Raw genomic sequence first — 18,220 nt, 5'->3', positions numbered from 1 at the left:
TTTTTGTTTTCACCTTGAAGCCCTTTAAAAAATATTTTACTGATTTTTAATAATCATTACTTTCTCCAGATCTCTTTTCCTCCCCCCACCTCCCACCTCCCGGTCACCATAGCCTCTTGTGCAACAAAACAAACTTTAAAACCACCATGTGGCCACCTCTGACAACATCCACTTCAGTATGCTGAGAGGAGGGAAAGGGGGTGGCACCCTCAGTCTTCTGGAGCCGAGATCGGTGTTTCCATTGATCGAGTCTTGATGTCTGTCAGTCTTCTTTTCCTTTCTGTTGTTATTATTATGTTGTCATTGCTTTACATTACTATTCCTTGGCCCTGCACTGTCCATACACGCCTCCTTGAAGCTTGGCCCTGCGTTGTCCACCGGAGCCCTCGTGAAGCTGTTCTTCCATGCTGTTTAAGGAACACTTCGTCCAATTCCCCTGTTTGCCTGGAGAGTAGGGACAAGTTCCTGGAAACTTTTTACTTCCTCTTGAAGGAGGAGAGCCAGCCTGCCCTTTGATAGTAGATAGATTTTTATTTGGCCACAGCAAAAGGATTAACATTGTACACACTGTGCAAGTCACGACAGAATTTCCTTCGCCTTCCATGAATGCCGGAAGGGAGATAACACCTGGTCCTCTGGTGTTGATAGCTCTTGTGGCCAACTTTATAGGCAAATTACCATTTGATATCCCTGGGCAAATACCTGATTTAGTTTTTTATGTCTGAAAGATTAATCCTAATAAATGAAATTAAAACATACCTCGATTTATGTTCTTGAAATGTTATGAAGTCTTGAATCATATAAATGTGTTAGTGGAGCTTAATGTGATCATATTAACACCCATTTCTTCAAAATTTACAAAGCACCTTCCTTACAACAAATCCCTAAAGTATCAGTAGTATAATTTTAATTGTCCTCATTTTACAAATAAGAAAACTGAGGGTCAGGAGGTGAAGTGACTCATTCCTTGTCATATGGTGTCAATTCCAGGTCTCCTTTTTATACTTCTTAGGGGAACCCTACAAACCATCCTGACTCTCAAAAAATGTATTATAAATTATTAAAATTTTTGACACAATTTTAGCTGACCTTCGGCACAGCTGTTGTGTCCTCTGATTTGACTTAGTTGGTCTTCTCTATTGCTTTGGGGATTTCTCTTAGGGAAACAGTGGTCAAGTTTTTACTTTGGTTCAGCAAATTGTAGGTGCCGTACTTGCTGAGGGGCAGCCTGTCTTCTTTCTACAGACATTTGACTGAGCAGGAGGAGAAAGGGCTTTCATTGCTTATTTCTCATCCTGTTTTGTAAATTGTTTTCCATGATAAAGATTCATTTTCAGGATGTTTAAAAGGATGAGTGGATTATGTGCTTCAGTGTGTTTATGAAAAGATTTCTTGCTCCAGAGTTGCTGGGATTTTACTGATGAAGGAGAAAAATATTTAGGATTTCCCTTTAGAATGGAATTGTCAGCCAACCATATTTGGGGCATGGGCCCCTTGGATAGCAGTCAGATGAAACCTGTGAATTATGCTTAGAATAATCTTCTGGGATTGCAAAGGAATCACCAAATAATTTACCCAAAAAGTTTTTTAAAGTTCATAGAACCCCTGCTTTAGAAAAACAATTTTGAAATTGCTAAAAACAAGGGCACACATTCGAATATCCAATAATGGGATATAATATGAGAGACTGTGGAGATGTTCTCATTCTAGACCTTGGCTAAAACAGAGGTCATACTGCTATTTCCATCCTGATTTCTCTTTAAAGTAAAAGTGCAATCACAGGCAATATTGTACAGACCTGAAAGCAAAAACCAATTTGTGTATCTTGGACCTAAAGAACACAAGATGGTTATAAGAAGAGATTGTTCTCTGCCTTCTGTTTCTAATCACTGGGGAGGAGGGAAGAGCCCCAGATCCTGTGTCACAGAAGGACGCTGACTTCATTTACTTATTTCCCTCGGGTCTCCTGATCTGGGGAACAAAAGCAGGAGGTAGAAGTGGTTTGAGTGAGTGGGCATGGGTTCAAGACAGTGCCAAAATATTTGAAAGTTCTTTACAAAGGATGCTGTGCCTTTTGTGATCTGCAGATTTCAATCCATCTGCATTGAGTGAGTTTTTAAGGCAAAGTGTTTGTCTAAGATGAGGTCCACATGCCAGCAGATATCCCAAAAGGCCCTGACACAGCCTCATACTAGCCTTCTGGGGCTGCCCCTGCATTGCCCTTAACATGATCAGTCACTATCTCTCATCACCTTTTCTCAGAAAAGTCTTCGTGCAGGCAGAGGAGTCTGAAAGTTGGAAGATTTATATTTTGCGCCTTCTTTGCCTGACTGATTTAATATATGTTACCTTGCCGATGTAAGAAGCACAACCGTGGCTAATGCTATCCCAGCCCTACCCGACTGTGGAGTTGTGAGAAGCAAGTGAGGTTGTACACAAGGGAATATTTTGATAATGGTCAACAGTTATCCAAATACAAGGTGGTGTTGATTGACTTGTAGGGTGATTTTTCCGAGACTTTTCTGTATATTTTTGGACCAAATAGTACCTATACTTGGTATGTTTAAAATGAAATGGAGCCTAAGCTTACCATTTGTTATGATGAACTTAATAAGAAGTGTCTTGAAATGAGTCTTTAAACATGATTCAGTCCTACTTTTTTTGTAAACTTGGATCCTTAGGAAAGCTCTGACCTGGAAATATTATGCCAAGAAGATTCTTTATTTCCTACGGCAACAAAAGATCCTGAAGAATCTGAAGGCATTTCTTCAGCGACCTGAGGACCATGAATCATTTCTAGAAGGTGTGTTTAAGGTGCTCCATGATTTCAAAGGATTTGCCACCAGAGTTGTTGCCAAGTTCAAAATTTCATTGCAAAAACCTGGTCTCTATTTGCCTGCCTGCTTTCTGCCCAATAGGTCTTTTAATGAGTGATTTCACTTTCTCTTCACCCATTTGGCCCCTGAATAGTGAGGATGCAGGGGTAGGAGCCAAGCAGAAATTGTGTGATCTTGTAGGAATGCTGCCCATAAGGCATGTTAGTGAAGGCAGGCTATTGACACTGCGTTTTGCATGTGGCGGACACTCAGAGCCAAAACACTTATTAATTGCTCCCTGGGGATCCTGCTTTCTGTTTGCAAAGCATTGTTAGCTATTCTTTTACTTAAGTAAAAGTGAATAAGACTTCTGCTTACTATCACTCTGAGAAGTTACGCCATGTAGTCATCCCTACCACTCTTCGAGTGAAAACCAAAGAGTTTGACTGCAAGGGGGTGGTGCGGGTGGGAGACAGCACAGGTCACGATAAAGAAGGCTGAGGTCAGTCCATATAGTTGGACTTTATTTTGTTTGAAGTACCATGCATTCTCATTCAGTTCGACAAACATTTGTAAGCACCTGCTATGTAGGAAGAGCTGTTTTAGCCCTGGTGATACAAAGATGAAAAAAACATGGTGCTTGCCCTCAAGTAGGTTATAGTCTACTGAGGGAAATGCAATATGTACACAGAGAGGTGCCCTACCATACTTTTGTGGTGGGGTAGAGGGAATAGAGACTTCCTTTGGAGAATTAGGAAAGGCTTCATAGGCACATAAGCGAATTCTTGAAGGGCAAAGAGGAAGGAGTGCATTCCAGATACTAAGGGAATGTTGCAAAGCCTCCCTCTTGAAGTGGCCCCTTGGGTTGGAAGGTAAGAGTGTATGAAAGGGGGGAAAAATGAGAGGAATGACTGCGAAAAGAGGCTGCAGCTGGCTATGGAGGGCCTTCAGCCCCGGGCTTGGGAGTTGATGTTTTATTCTAGAAGAAATAAGGAGCCACTGAAGATTTTTGAAATGGTTATACCAGTGTCTTTAGTTATTTTGACCGACTCTGCAAAGGATGTATTGGAAAAGAGGGACTGGAGACAAGGAGTCTTGTTCAGGATTCTTACCATAGACCAGGTCGGAGACATTGAACCTTCTACATACCATGAGTTTGAGAAAACATTTCTGAGCCCAGAGAACATAAGTTTGGGCTTATTTGGCCTTTTGGATTTTTACATGTCTCCTCTCACCATCAGATAATCATGAATTAATCTTATTGATAAAAGAAAACATGTTCTAATGAAAATTTTGGTAATTTTTTTCTATTTAGAAAAAGTTTTTTAATAGCATTACTCATCCTTATTAGTATAGTGTTGTGTGTCCCCACTTGTCACATGAAAGACTGCAGCTTTATTCCCCATTCGAGAGGCCCACAGAAGTTTATCTGAGTGTAGTGTGGTCCAGTGGCAAGAAGGCTGGCTTTGGAGTGAGAGGAGAACCAGGCATATCGTGGCTTTGCCACCTTCTATCTGGGTGACACTTCTCCCCTCTGGGGATTTGACTAGATGACCCCTAAGGTCCTTTGAGCTAAGATCCTATGATCATTTAAAACACATACTAACATCAGCTGTTGGCCTTCTGCTCCCTGTGAGTAGACACAGGCTTGTTTTAATTTTCTTGTTTCAGTCTTTGTATAACACAATGCCTGATACATACTAGGCACTTAATAAATCTTATTGACTTGATTTTTATGTTAAAATTAATTCCACATCCATAGTAGAAGAAGTTGTATCTCCAAATTTCTCAGCTTCCTACTTGAAATCATTAAATACTATGTAGTGTGTCATTTGAGGTTTCATCTTCTTTTAAAGAACTGCTTGTGTTAGTGTTTCTAGGTTCATCAAGGTATTGGAGTGGCTTTGCAAGAGAAATAGCTGAGTGGTGTGACAGGGTCTACTTTGAACGTTTCCTTCAGTAACAATAAGCTGAGTCATAGGTCTTGAATTATCTTGCATCCCTTTCACCTACATTTGTCATCGTCAGTTTGTAGACTGTGTAAGTCACCCAGATTTGTGTTGCTTTTCAGACATGAAGTCACGAGTTCTTAAAAGTTCATATATTAAGTCCATTAGAAATCAACCTCAGTTTTAGAGGTGTCTGATGGGGAGGTGCCGCGAAGTGCTACAGTCTTGATGGGATACACCAAGTTGCTTATAGACATGAGAAGGGTAATGATGAAACTAGCTTTCTGGTCACGCTTCTGGTTCATTGCCTGTGTTGGGTATTCATTTTCAGGTGCTGTGTTAATTGACCAGTATTGCAATCCTCTTGCTGATATCTGCCTCAAAGATATCCAGTCCCAAGTCGAGAGTATTACAGATCAAGTTCGCAAAGTCCTTCGTGGGAAGAACTGTCGCCACCCCAGCTTGGCCTTCAAGGCAGGTGTGGAATTGCTTCTAGTTCCAGTTTTGCTTTGTAAAAGAAAACCAAAGAGTTTAGAGTTAATCTGGGAAAGTGTAGAACATTTCCTGCATTATCAAAATATCTTGAGATATTTTATATCTAATTGCAGATGGTTTAATAGTTATCAGAAGTCTTCCTCTATAACACATATGCATATACATGTATGTTATATACATATATATTTTTCCTCTTCTTCAAGGTTCTGTGCCTACTGTTACCATGTATGTATTAATTTTCTTATCTATTTGACCAGCTAACTCTAATAAACCAGTGGAAATCAGACTCAGGTTTTAGTGCAATGGGAGAGTGACATACCCCACCAGCAGTTGATGAGAATGTTTGTCGTTCACAATTCAGTTAGTGATATTTATATAATACATCAGACAAAGAAAAGAAAATGGTGCTCATTATGCTACAGCTGGTTATACAAAGAATAAAAGTGTGCTTGTTCAGGAGAATCGATGTCATAAGCAAGCCACAGGAGATAAGAGAAGGAATGTGTTCTTATTTGTATAGCTAGTTGCACCAAATCAAAGAGAACTACCTGACAAGCTAGATAGAGGAGGGGTCATTCCAGAGACCATGAAAGGCCTCCTTTTTAAGCAATGAAGTCTTGTTGTGCCAATTAGGGCAGCAGAGAAGACGCTGACGGGAACCAGCTGTTGTAACTGGTCTTGCAGTTCATGCAGGGGTTATACACAGCAAATTGAAAAATACAGAACAGAAGAGAGTCACTTATATTCTCCCCAAAATCTGCTTTCATCAATTGCTTGATGATTTCTAGCGGTGATCAGACTATCCGGTTTGTTTCTATTGTCAACTGTGTGTTTTGATCTTCTGTGTGTTTGTTAGGTGGGGCCATGATAACTGAAGGTGAGCTCCAGAGCCAGGTCCTCGAGGCCATCAACTATGTGCTTTATGATCAGCTCAAATACAGAGGGAACCGAATGGATTACTACAATGCCCTGAACCTATATATCCATCAGGTGAGGGAGTGAGTCCTGCATTGGGGAGAAGTCTCACAAAGACTTGACTAGCACTGCAGAGTCTCAAGATGGGAGGTGTCCCACTTGTAAAACCTCACAAATGGGCCAGCACTCAGAAAACAGTTCCTTCCCTTGTAGACTTGGTAATGTGTTCTAGGAAGCCAGCGTAGGATTGTTAAAGCTTTAAACCAAGAGGCCATCTGACCTTGGGCACTTTAAATGCATCACATGGACTGAGTTTGCCATTTCAGCCCTTCTCTGAATTCCTTTTGATTGAGTGACCAAGCCTCACGTCTATGTAACTTTTCTAAAATAAATTTTATTGCTGCCTTTTGTTTTTACTTCACTGTCATTTCAGAATATAGCCACCCCCCTTTCCCTGGAACCTTTTGAAAAACAAAGCAAAAGAAATAAGCAAAATCTACTCACACAGGCCTGGTCGTCTGACAGTGTACATACTGTTCTGCTCCAGTATTTTCCCCACGTCTCTACTAAAAGAAGAGGCAAGAGGAGGAAGGAGGAGAATGTTTTATTCTCTTTTTGTTTGAGAGCAAGAATGATTGTTACGAGCATTTCGAGTTTAGCTCCTCTTTACGGGCCTTTACGTTTACGTCGCTGTCATCTTTGTGGATGTTCATCTCCTTGGTTCTGCTTACTTCGCTGTGTATCAGTTCATATGGGTCTTCCCAGGTTTCTCTGAATTCCTCACATTCATCATTTCTTCTGGCACAATAATAATCCATTACATTCTTAAGCACAATTTGTTCATCCATTCACCAATTGAAAGAAATCCATTTTGTTTCCAGTTTTTTGCCACAACAAAAAGTGTTCCTATGAATATTTGTTATATATGAAACTTTTCTGTCTTTGATTTTCTTGGAATATGTACCCAGTGATGGGATTGCTGAATCAAAGGGTATAAAGAGGGAAGTTTTTGTCACATATAGGCAAATGTTTACCCGAATTTTTGTAGTGATTCACAACGGCATCAATGATATATTAGTATGCCTGTTTCCCCAGACCCCATCCACCATTGACTTTTTCTGTCTTTATTTTTGCCGGTTTGATGGATGTGAGGTGAAACCTCAGAATTGTTTGAATTTATATTTCTTATTCATGATTTGGAGCATTGTTTCCTGTAGTTGATGGGTTGAATTAAAAAAAAACACTTTATATCCTTTGGCAACTCTTTTATTGGGGAGTTTTATATATTATTGTCCTAGTTTTATATATTATTGTCAATTTCTTATATATCTTGGATGTCAGATTTTTATTAGATATTTGATCTGAAGATTTTTCCCCCACTGTATAATTTGTCTTCTTACCAACTGCATTAATTTTGTTTGTTCAAAAGTTTTTTAAATTTTGTGTAATCAAAAATTATCCATTTTTTCTTATGTGATCTCACCTAACTCTAGTCATCTAAAGAATTTTCCCCCTGCCCATAGGAAAGGTACAAACTTCCCTTCTCCTCTAATTTTTATTTTTTAATGATGTGACCTTTTATAATTAGGTTCTAGGTCCATTTGGACTTTATTGTAATAGGTGGTGTAAGATGCTGGTGTAAAGCCAATTTATGCCAAACGATTTCCCTCTTTTCCTAGCATTTCTTGTCAAATAGTGTTTGTTCTTCCTCCCAAAAGTTTATGTTTTTGAGTTTGTAGAACGCAAGTTCTGGGTTAGAGTGTTCAATCACTACCCATTCCGCTCACCTGTTTTTTTTTTCTCTGTGTGTGTGTGTTTTTTAAAACAATATTGAGGGGGCAGCTAGGTGGCGCAGTGGATAGAGCACCGTCCCTGAATTCAGGAGTACCTGAGTTCAGATGCGGCCTCAGACACATAATACTTACTGGCTATGTGACCCTGGGCAAGTCACTTAACCCCATTGCCTAGCAAACAAACAAACAAAAAAACAGTATTGAGTAATTTTGTTGATTATTACATTATACTGTACTTCAAGATCCAGTCGTACTTTCCTTCATTCCTACTTTTGTTCCTTTTTTACCGTGAAATAATTCTTTAAAAAAAAACACTTCTACAGTTTTTTATGTCTTAGGTTTTTTTAAATATATTAAGCTCTATTAGCTGATGAGTTTAGTTTAGTTTTTGTTTATTTTTCTCTTTCAGGTTTTGGGCCGAAGAACAGGAATCCCAATTAGTCTGTCTGTACTCTATTTAACGATTGCCAGGCAGCTGGGAGTCCGACTGGAGCCGGTCAATTTCCCTAGTCACTTCTTGTTAAGATGGTGTCAGGGTGTCGAAGGGTGAGTTTTTGTAAAGTCATGATTGGTTCTAAGGACTTGCTTCAAGTATAATGTATTTTTAGTAACAACAACAACAATAATAATAGCTAACACATATATTGCTTACTATGTGTATCTCATTTGACCCTCACAAGAACCCTGGGAGGTAGGTGCTATTACTGTCCCCAGTAAACTGAAGCAGGTAGAGGTTCAGTGGCTTGCCCAAGACCACACAGCTATTAGATGTCTGAGGCTGGATTTGAACTTACATCTTCCTCATTCCAGGCCAGCACTCTGTCTACTGTACCACCTCGCTGCCCCCAGTGGGATACCTCACTTTTGGTATGAGCCAAAGAGTGTTTCAAAGTGGTGTTTCTGTGACTCTTATAGCATCATCCGCTCCTCTTCCTCCTCTTCCCTTTGTCTGTGTGGGGAGTCATATCCTTACACGTGGTTTTGATCGCTTATACTTTACAAGATATCTTGTGTTGGGGATTGGGGGCTAGATTTTTTTTCTTCCCTAGTTATTTATTTATTTATTCTATCATTGTCTTTTTTGGAAAACTGGGACGATTAACTCTTTTGTCTCATGTAGTTTTCATTCATGATTTCTTGAAATACAACTCTGGTGAACCAGGCTTTGATAAAGCCCGTTGGGATTGAAATGGAGTTATGTGACTATGCCTTTAAACCCTGATCACTCTGACTGTCACTGATTGGCCGATAACAGGCCCCAGCCCAAGCCTTGCTGGTTCATTGTTTGGGTTTTGATGACTCCCAGTGAGCGTAAACAGCAGTTGTTTCTGCTCTGGCCAGAAACTCTGAGGGCCTTACCTGCCCGACTGATTCTTTTAGGAAGTCAGACCAGGCCATCTTTTGCCTCAGTTCTTACCTCATCTTTAATCACCTAATAGGCGTTTCTTCAGACAAACTGAGACCTGGGAGAGACCTTAGTTTAACAAGGCTGAGGTCTCCCGCTGCATCCGGGCCATCGCCAGTCATCCTGACCTGGTGTTACCCCTGGACTCCGATGACTGAAGGAGACAGCGAGGCTGGTGACTTTGCACAGCTCTGCCTCACTTAATTCCAGTTCCTTTGCAAGTCAGGACATCACCCTGCTGATGTCACTGGTCCTCTTGGAGAATGAAGGACAAAACAACAGCATCACCTTCAGTTCTGAAGCAGAACTGGCACAAGCGTCTATACAATTCATTTTAAATTTTCCCTGAATGCTACATGCACCCAGCCAAGGTTATCTTAGCCAGTCTCCTCATTCTCATCCACCGCGTCCTTCTAATTGTGCAAGGTGGATGATCGAGGCTCCTTTGAGCTGTGGCTTCCTTCTCCTGCACAGCCTGGGCCTGTGTCTCCCTCCTTTGCCCTTGCCGTGTTCATCTCTGAGGAGCTAGCACTGTCCATCACTCTCCTCTCTTCAGTACTCCTTCCTCTTTAGGTTTTTACAACAGTGCTCTCTCCTGGTTCTCCTCCTGCCTGTCTGACCACTCCACAGTTTCCTTGCTGGGTCTTCACCCAGTTCTTGGTCACTAACTAGAGGTGTCCTCAGAGGCTTCATCCTGGGCCCACTTCAGTATTTTCCTTGGTGATCTCATCAGCTCTGATGGATTGCTTTGTTATCTCTATACAGAGGATCCTCAGATCTGTTTGTCCAACTCTAACTTGTCTTCTGGCCTCTAGGGTTTTTTTTGTTTTTGTTTTTGTTTTGTTTTGTTTTGTTGGCTAGGCAGTGGGGTTAAGTGACTTGCCCAGGGTCCCACAGCTAGTGTCAAGTGTCTGAGGCCGGATTTGAACTCAGGTCCTCCTGACTCCAGGGCCGGTGCCCTGGCCTCCATTTTTGCATCTCCAACTTACTATTAGACAATTCAAACTGAATGTCTCACAGACATTTTACACTCAGCATGTCCAAAACTAAACTCATTATCTTTTCCCCCAAACCCTCCCCTGTTCCTACTTTGCCTGTGACTGTTGAGGGCACCGCCTTCCTCCCAGTCCCCCGGACTCACAACCTTGGTGTCATGCTGGATTCCTCCCTGTCTCACCCCCCACATCAAGCTGTTGCCAGGTCAGTTGATTTTACTTTCGTAACATCTCTCAAAGGTGCCCCGTCCTCTCCTCTGATACTGCCCCTGCCTTGGGGCAGGCCCTCATCCCTCCCCCCTGGACTAGTGCAGTGACTGCTGGTTGGGGTCCCTGCCTCCATTCTTGCATTACTCCAGTCCGTCTTCTCCTTAGCTGTCAGATTGGCTTTCCTCTATGTTTTATATGACTTCATATGTCTAATCAACATCATGTTGTTTGCCTTCTTAAAGGGTGAGGAAGGGGAGGGAGGGAGAGAATTTGGAAATCAACAATTTTTTAAATGATGTTAAAAATTTTAAATATAATTAGGGAATATTCAGTGAAATAAGTAAAAACATTTTTTAAAAAATTGATTTTTCTAAAGTACAGATCTGACCATGTCATTCCCACTCCCCTCATCTCCACCCCCACACACACACATACACTCCATTCATTAAAGTCCAGTGACTCCCTGTTGCCACCAGGATGAAATATAAAATCCTCTGTTTGACTTTGAAGGCCCTTCATTATCAGGCCTCCTCCCCCCTGCCTAGTTTTCTTATACCGTATTCCCTTTCACATATCCTGTGGTCCCACGGGAGCTCTTTGCTGTTCCTTGCACGGGACACCCCCACCTCTCAAATTCATTCATTTTTCTTGGCCATCCCCCATGCCTGGAACACTCTCCCTCCTCATCTCCCTCTCCTGGCTTCCCTGGCTTCCTTCACGTCTCCTCCAAAGCCTACCTTCTGCACGAAGCCTTTCCCAGGCCTCCTTAATCTTAGTGTTTTCCCAAGGAAATTATCTTCTCCATATCTTATACGCGTCTTCTCTGCACGTTGTTGTTTATATTCAGTCCCTCCCCCTGAACTGTGAGCTCCTGAGGAGCAAGGACCGTCTTGTGCCTTGCTTTGTTTCCCCGTGCTCAGCACAGTGCCTGGCACATAGTAGGTGATTCCTAAATGCTTGTTGACTTAATTTTATCATTAAACATTTTTTTCTATCAGATTTTAAATCTCCTTTAGTCATATTTCCATCGTGCACATGAGATGAAGAAATGTCACTATTTTTATTTTCAAAAAATTCAAAAACCTTGATAACCATTTATAATTTTTTTCCTTTTTACCATCCTTTGATTTCTGTCCAATTCCAAATAAATTTCTTTTCTATTCTCTACATCTTACCTGTCATAGCCCAAAGCTAGTTAGAGACTCCACAGTGTATATAATAAGACCCGACTTTCTTGATCCTATGTAGAAATCCACAAACATTTTATCCAGATCTAGAAAAATTCGTTATCAAAAAGACAGTCTTTTGCCAGCAGGAATAGTCACTCCAGTGTCTTGGAAAAAAGATTAAATTCAGAGTTTGAAGATGTGGCTTCTAGTGCTGGCTCCATCATCTTTCCGTGAGAACCATCCCCAGCGTTCAGGTCAGATGAAGCTGTGTGTGCCAGAGCACTCTGTCAAAGGCAGGTGGGACTGTCTGAGACCATGAGAACGTAAGGGCCAAGGCATTCCCTACCTGAGAAGTCCTAAAGCACCGTTGGTAGGCTTTGGCCACTGATCATCACCAAATGAGAGAGCCTTTGTCTCTTGGGGTAGAAAAGCAGATATTCAAACCAGATCTTAGCAGACTTGGACAGCATGATGTCCTTTTGTTCAGTCATTTCAGTTCTGTTGGTAGCCTCGGTTGTCAGCACAGTTTTGACGACATTTTCTTCTTAGTAAGATTATCCTCCAGTTGGGTCAGTAGTGTCATTCTGCTTGATCCAATGACTTGGGTGTCAGCTAAACTGAAAGAAAGATCCTTATGTAGCTTGAGAGAACTTGGACGGCCTCTTTTTGCCCAGAGGTCTTTCTAAACTCGAGGAACATCGTCAGCCATGTAACTTTCCTTGCTGTTCCTTACTGTCAATTCATTTCAGCCTGGGAATGCTGCAGAGGGTAAATACAAGGTCGCCAATTTTAAACAATGACATTCTAAGTGACAATAGGGCGTTTGGCCTCAGGCATTTGGGGAGCCTGTTAAAAAACGTCAGATATCAAAATGTACGTTCCAACCTGAGTTTGGGCTCTGTGGGCTTTTTCACTAGGAGCCAAGATATTTTTGACTACATTTACATAGACGCCTTTGGGAGAGGAAAGCAGCTGACAGTGAAAGAATGTGAATATCTGATTGGCCACCACGTGACAGAGGAGTTCTACGGGGTTGTTAGCTCTAAGAAGGTATTGCAGCGAATGGTGGGAAACCTCTTAAGCCTGGGAAAGCGGTGAGTCCTGGTTGTCTGACTTGAGTCTACCTAATGTCAATCTTCAGATGGTTCCCAGAAGCTTCTCTAGCCCTGCAGAAACCCTTATCCTAGGGCATACCTAGCTGTCCCACCCCACAGTGACTCCAGAGGAGTGAGACTCTGTTATAGAGTGACAAAGACGTAGATGGCCATTTCTCCCTCCCATGGGTAGGCCATGAGACGCCTTCCCTCTGTACACTTAGGAGGGCTCAAAGAACAGTCTACAGTCTACTTAGAGTTGATATACAGATTAAAACTGAGAGAGTGTAAAAGAGGGCAGGATGCTAGACACCAAACTTATTCTGGAGGCAGGATGGGTTCTTTTACATTATTGCTCAGTCATCTTTGAATTGACATTTAAATGTTTCATCTTATGTTTCCATGTGTTTTATAAGGTGTAACTCAGCATTTGTGAAAAAGGCTCCTTAATTAGTAGTTGACCCAAACATGGGCTAAATGTCCAACAGAAAGTCCCAGATGTTTCCATGTTTAAAATTTAATTCCAGTGTTTACAATGTTCAAGGCTTTGTGCTTGGCTCTGGGGTGCAAAGATAAAAATGGGATGTTGTCTGCCCTCACGGTGCTTACATTCAATCTGAGAGAATCATAGCATCTACAGAAATGGATAGAGTACAGGGAAAATCAAGGTCAGAGAGAGCTCGAACCACTGAGATGGATCCCGGAAGGCATCACAAAGTGGGTGGCACTTGTCCAGATCCTTGAAGAAAGACCAGGGTTCTGGGTAATGGAGGTGAGTAGGAAAGGCCTTCCTATAAGGGACTGTGTGCAAAAATCTTGCATCTTCTAGACAAGGTGCTCTTGACCTGGAGTCCATAAACTTGTTTTTGGTTTCTTTTTTAAAAGTATTTTGATAACTGCATTTCCGTATAATTAGTTTCCTTTGTATTTTATTTTCTGCATTACAAATATGATTCTGATCAGGAGTCTGTAGGCTTCCCCGGACTGATTGCCCAAGCGGTCTTCAGCCCTTTCTAGTGAAATAGCCCTGCTCTGGGTACTGGGGAGCCACTGAAGGGTTTTGAGGGATGGAATGGCATGGTCAAAGCTGGGCTGTCTTGGGAACAAGTAGCAACTTCATGGACGGAGGGGTAGAGAGAGGAGAGGCTGATTCAGGAGTCTAATGAGGAGGTGTTGAGAGTGACTGGTGACTCAGTCAGGTGGGTAAAACTACAAAAAAATGGGAAGATAAAGGTATGTCAGAATTACTTCAGGGATTTCAAAGGGGAAGTGGATGTTTTGGTTTTGAAAAGACTTGATTATGGGAGAAATTTGGAAAATGTGGTGCTCTTTAATAATGGTTTTCTTCTGTTAGCCACATTCGATTGTTAGCCCTGAATAGGCATGAGATGTCCCTTTTCAGGTTCCTCTTCCTTTAAATGCCTACTGTGGTGCCCCAGAGCACTGTGCTAGGCCCTAGGGTGGATACCTAGGCTCCTGGGGCCCAGGAGTCCCAGAAGTCTTGGTGTCTTCCCCAGGGCCCACAGCCTTGCAGGGGATCCATGACACACAAGAACACAGACGTTTGGGTTTCTCCCCATCCACAAATGAGAAGCCAGGTTTGTTTGTTTGCCTCTTTCCCCCATCTAAAGTAGGGAACCATTTGTTGAACAAATTCTCTGAAAAGAGCCATTAGAACCAAGGGTATGTGTTTGTTTGTTTTTTTAATATTTATAAAAAGAAATTGATGCCTTATAGCCTCCACCTTGGAACACAAATGGATGCCTTAGAAAATGGAAACATTGATTTCATTTTTTAACACCAGAGAGACAACAAGAAAGAAAATGCAGAAGTTAAGAGATACTTTTTGATGTGTCTTCTTCTCTTGTCGGTAGGGAAAGCACGGACCAATCTTACCAGCTCTTACGGGACTCCTTGGATCTGTATCTGGCCATGTATCCAGACCATGTGCAGCATCTCTTGCTCCAGGCCAGGCTCTACTTCCATTTGGGAATTTGGCCAGAAAAGGTAATGGGCTCTAGTGGCCTGTGGTGAAAGGGGGTAAGGGGGCTCATGCTGGGGAAATAGAGCTGCAGACATCTTGGTGAAGCAGCCAACGAGGCGAGCTAGAGCCAAAGTGTCAGGGCCTCTCTGCGTTGAAGTGAGGTGGAGGGAACATACATATTCCTAGTTTGGTGTCTTGGTGTTACTATGCCACCTAACCATTCATTCACTGACTGAAACGTGGGCTAAATGTCCAACAGAAAGTGCCACGTTGTCATCTTTTGTATCTTAATCCAGCGTTCCCCGCTTTTGTCTGGCACATCTACCCCTTGACTTTCAGAAAACCTTCCTATACCCCCTATTCAGTACGAAAGGAAATCTATTCTAGAGTTTATCATGTATATCTACATTAGGAATGAAATACATTTTATAAAGAAAACTTTATTTGGTAGATAACATTTGTGATGTTTAAAAAGTTCAAGAGATAATTTCTGGGTAATTTAATCATTTTATTAAATGATGCCAGCATTTTGGCCATCTCTCTCTTAGACCAAAGACAATCATAGTGGCAGGCTCACAGCTTATATATGCCCGTGTTCCCCAGAGTGGAAATCAACTCTGATTGGTTAACAATTAATGAGAGAATGAATATTACAATAAGAATCTGGGTTGTGTTACTTTGAGGGTCTTGGAGTGACAACATGTCAAAGAGAGATTGTCTCTATACCCAGACCCCCCCTTGGCCTTGAGCAGTCTATTCAAAGAATTTATCCCCACCTAAACCTGAGGAGAGGGCCCTGGCTGCCCCACCTGGGTGGGGTCTGAACAAGAAAGTTAATCCAATCTCATTAATCAGTAATGTACTTCCAGAGCCTGAACTTTTGACATCTGGGCCTTAGAAAAAGCTGGACATCTGGATTTCCTCAAATCATTGGTTATTAATAATCATTTCTCTCACATTTTTGGCATTGTAAAGTTGTTAAATATTTACCAGAAACAGTTGGCTCCAGTCTGTCCTCAGCCAGCAGTCTTATTCATGGTATAGTTATCCTGGGCAGCCTCTCCTTTGTTTCTTGCTTTGGATTTGATTGAGAACAGACCTAAGAGTCCAGATTCACAGAGTGAGCGTGCTCAGTAGGAAGGAGATGTGCTCCAAGGAGGCCTACATCGTGCCATTGACTGATTGGACATCAGTTTTGGGGTTTCAGGCTGTTGCAGAGATCATTCTTTCACTTTACCATTCAGTAATTGTTCTTAGCTCAGTATGAAAAGCACTTTGCACCCAGACCTCATTGGTTTGGTTTTGGTTACCAGAGTTGGGGAGATGAGTTGGAGCCCACATCAGCGTGGTCGTGGGGGAGGGTCAGGGAAGAAAGGCAGTCACCAGGCAGGTAGAAAGAAGAGGAGAGAGCAGGAACAGTTCTGAAGGAGACGGGGCAGGACTGTGTGGTTGGTGGATTGGAGCCCAAGAGGGAGGATGCTGAGGTTTCTGAGTGTGAGTCGATAAGCTATTTGTAGTTTACTGTTTCTAAGCTTAGAAATAGCTGGAAGACAGGTGGCACCGCTAACAAAAATAAGGTGGTATGAAAGGGGAGCCAGGGGCTGCAGGGCAGAGGGCTCCCTTTGGAGCACACTGCCCTTAGTGGGATGTGGGGACATCCCAGGGAGGAGGAGATGTGGGACCAGAGCACAGAGCAGGAAGCGCCATCCCAAGGGAGGATGGGCGGCCTGCCGTGGAGGAGGGGGCGCTACCCCTTTGGAAATCTCTACACAGACTCCAGGTGGTCATTTCCCAGGAGGGCTGTGAGGACATTCTGGGCCCAAGATTATTCGGACCAGGGGCCTCTGGAGTCTGAGGCAGCAGGAGGAGAGCCTCTGAGCAGAGCTGGGCATACCCATCGTGGGAGGGCTGCCTCTCAGCTAGGATGGAGGCCCGAGGGGAGGAGCCAGCAGGAGAGGCAGGCCAAGCACTCACCCGGGCCAGAGGACAGGAATCACGCACGTTCTGTCTAACTCTAAGGCTGGCAGAGCGTTCACGTATGGCCTTTGACATACAACCCTGCGAGGAGAGTGCCCTTCTTAGCCCCATTTTACAGATGAGAAAGCAGAGGCAGACACGGGTGAAGTGACTTGCCCAGGGTCCCACGGCTAGGAAGTGTCTGAGACTGGATTTGAACTCGGGTGTTCTTGCCTCCAAATCCAGTACTCCATACACTGATGCCTTGGTGGGCAGAAGGAGAGCCAGGAAAGTCTCATCTCAAGAAGCAAGGAACCAAATTCTGGATTTTCAGAGGTCTTCTCATCCGAACATTATATTCTATTTCAGAAACTCTGGTAACTGTCCTCTGTGAGGAACCTAGCTCAGTGACGTATGTTGAAGGCTTAGCTACTTTATCGGCGTTTTGTGTGCGTGGTTCTCCTGAGCTCCCTCTACTCCGGGATCCTAACCACAGGACTCAATGATGGGCAGAGGAAAAGCATTGCAAAGTCCACTTCTCCTAAGAATCCGTGTTTTTCTCTCATGCTACATTTTCAGCAAGGCTGGACCTCCTAATCTAACAAGGGAGCATGATGGACTGGGAAAATCTGAGGAGTAGTTCTAAATGACAGGCGGCGTTTTCCCCAGTGCTCACTTACACAAAAATTTCTATGATAAGGACAGTCAGGGACTGATGTGTGAGTCTGGTAATTCTGACAAATATGGATGTTCACCCTGTTCCTGCACTCTTTTTGTGGCCGCCTCCGATCGAATCATGCACCTTGTTGGAGCATTGAGTCTGAAGGTAGTGCCACCATCTTGGGCACATCTGTTCTGTCTCCCAGTTCCTTTGTGTGGTGGGTTATTTTTCTTTTGCATACTTAAAAAAAAAAGGTTGTAACTAGATGCAGACATACTCTTAGAGCTGTCAGAGACTTTGGAGGTCGTGTAGTCCAAAGTGTTGATTTTATAGATGGAGAAATTGAGGCCCAGAGAGGTACACTGACTTAACTACCTTCATGCAGCTAGTTAATTGCCAGCAGACTATTTCTTACTTCGGTGTTCTCTCTACTGCACCCCGCTACCTACAGATAATTCCCTACACTTTCACACAATGAACAGGCTAAATTTCAAAACGCTCTCAGATCCTCAGGAGTGGTGGCTTCATTGAAAACAAGCCTCCTAGCCCATACTAAGGGCAGCCAGCTAGCATAGTGCTGGGCCCAGAGTCAGGAAGACTCATCCTCAAGAGTTCAAATCTGACCTCAGATACTTACTAGCTGTGTGACCCTGGGCAAGTCACTTCACCCTGTTTGCCTCAGTTTCCTCATCTGTCAAATGAGCTGGAGAAGGAAATGGCAAATCACTTGAGTATCTTTGCCAAGAAAACTGCAAATGGGGTCATGGAGAGTCAGACA

At 42.8% G+C, this 18,220-nt stretch overlaps 1 protein-coding gene across 2 annotated transcripts in view; it reads left to right on the top strand.

Annotated features, from left to right (window-relative positions):
* Window positions 1-18,220, top strand: part of FBXO21 (F-box protein 21) — a 40,302-nt gene that overhangs the window by 12,678 nt on the left and 9,404 nt on the right. For both annotated transcript variants that reach the window (XM_021007943.2, XM_078154355.1), the window contains 6 exons: window positions 2,682-2,803; window positions 5,097-5,243; window positions 6,117-6,250; window positions 8,378-8,514; window positions 12,665-12,841; window positions 14,716-14,848. In XM_021007943.2, coding sequence (XP_020863602.1) covers window positions 2,682-2,803; window positions 5,097-5,243; window positions 6,117-6,250; window positions 8,378-8,514; window positions 12,665-12,841; window positions 14,716-14,848 — 850 coding nt within the window. The remainder of the gene's footprint in view (window positions 1-2,681; window positions 2,804-5,096; window positions 5,244-6,116; window positions 6,251-8,377; window positions 8,515-12,664; window positions 12,842-14,715; window positions 14,849-18,220) is intronic.

This window comes from Phascolarctos cinereus, unplaced genomic scaffold (assembly GCF_003287225.1).
Source record: "Phascolarctos cinereus isolate Bilbo 61053 unplaced genomic scaffold, phaCin_HiC Scaffold_4;HRSCAF=312, whole genome shotgun sequence".
NCBI classification, from domain to species: Eukaryota; Metazoa; Chordata; class Mammalia; order Diprotodontia; family Phascolarctidae; genus Phascolarctos; species Phascolarctos cinereus.
Note: the sequence above shows the minus strand (reverse complement) of the source record. Positions and strands in the feature narration are given on the sequence as shown.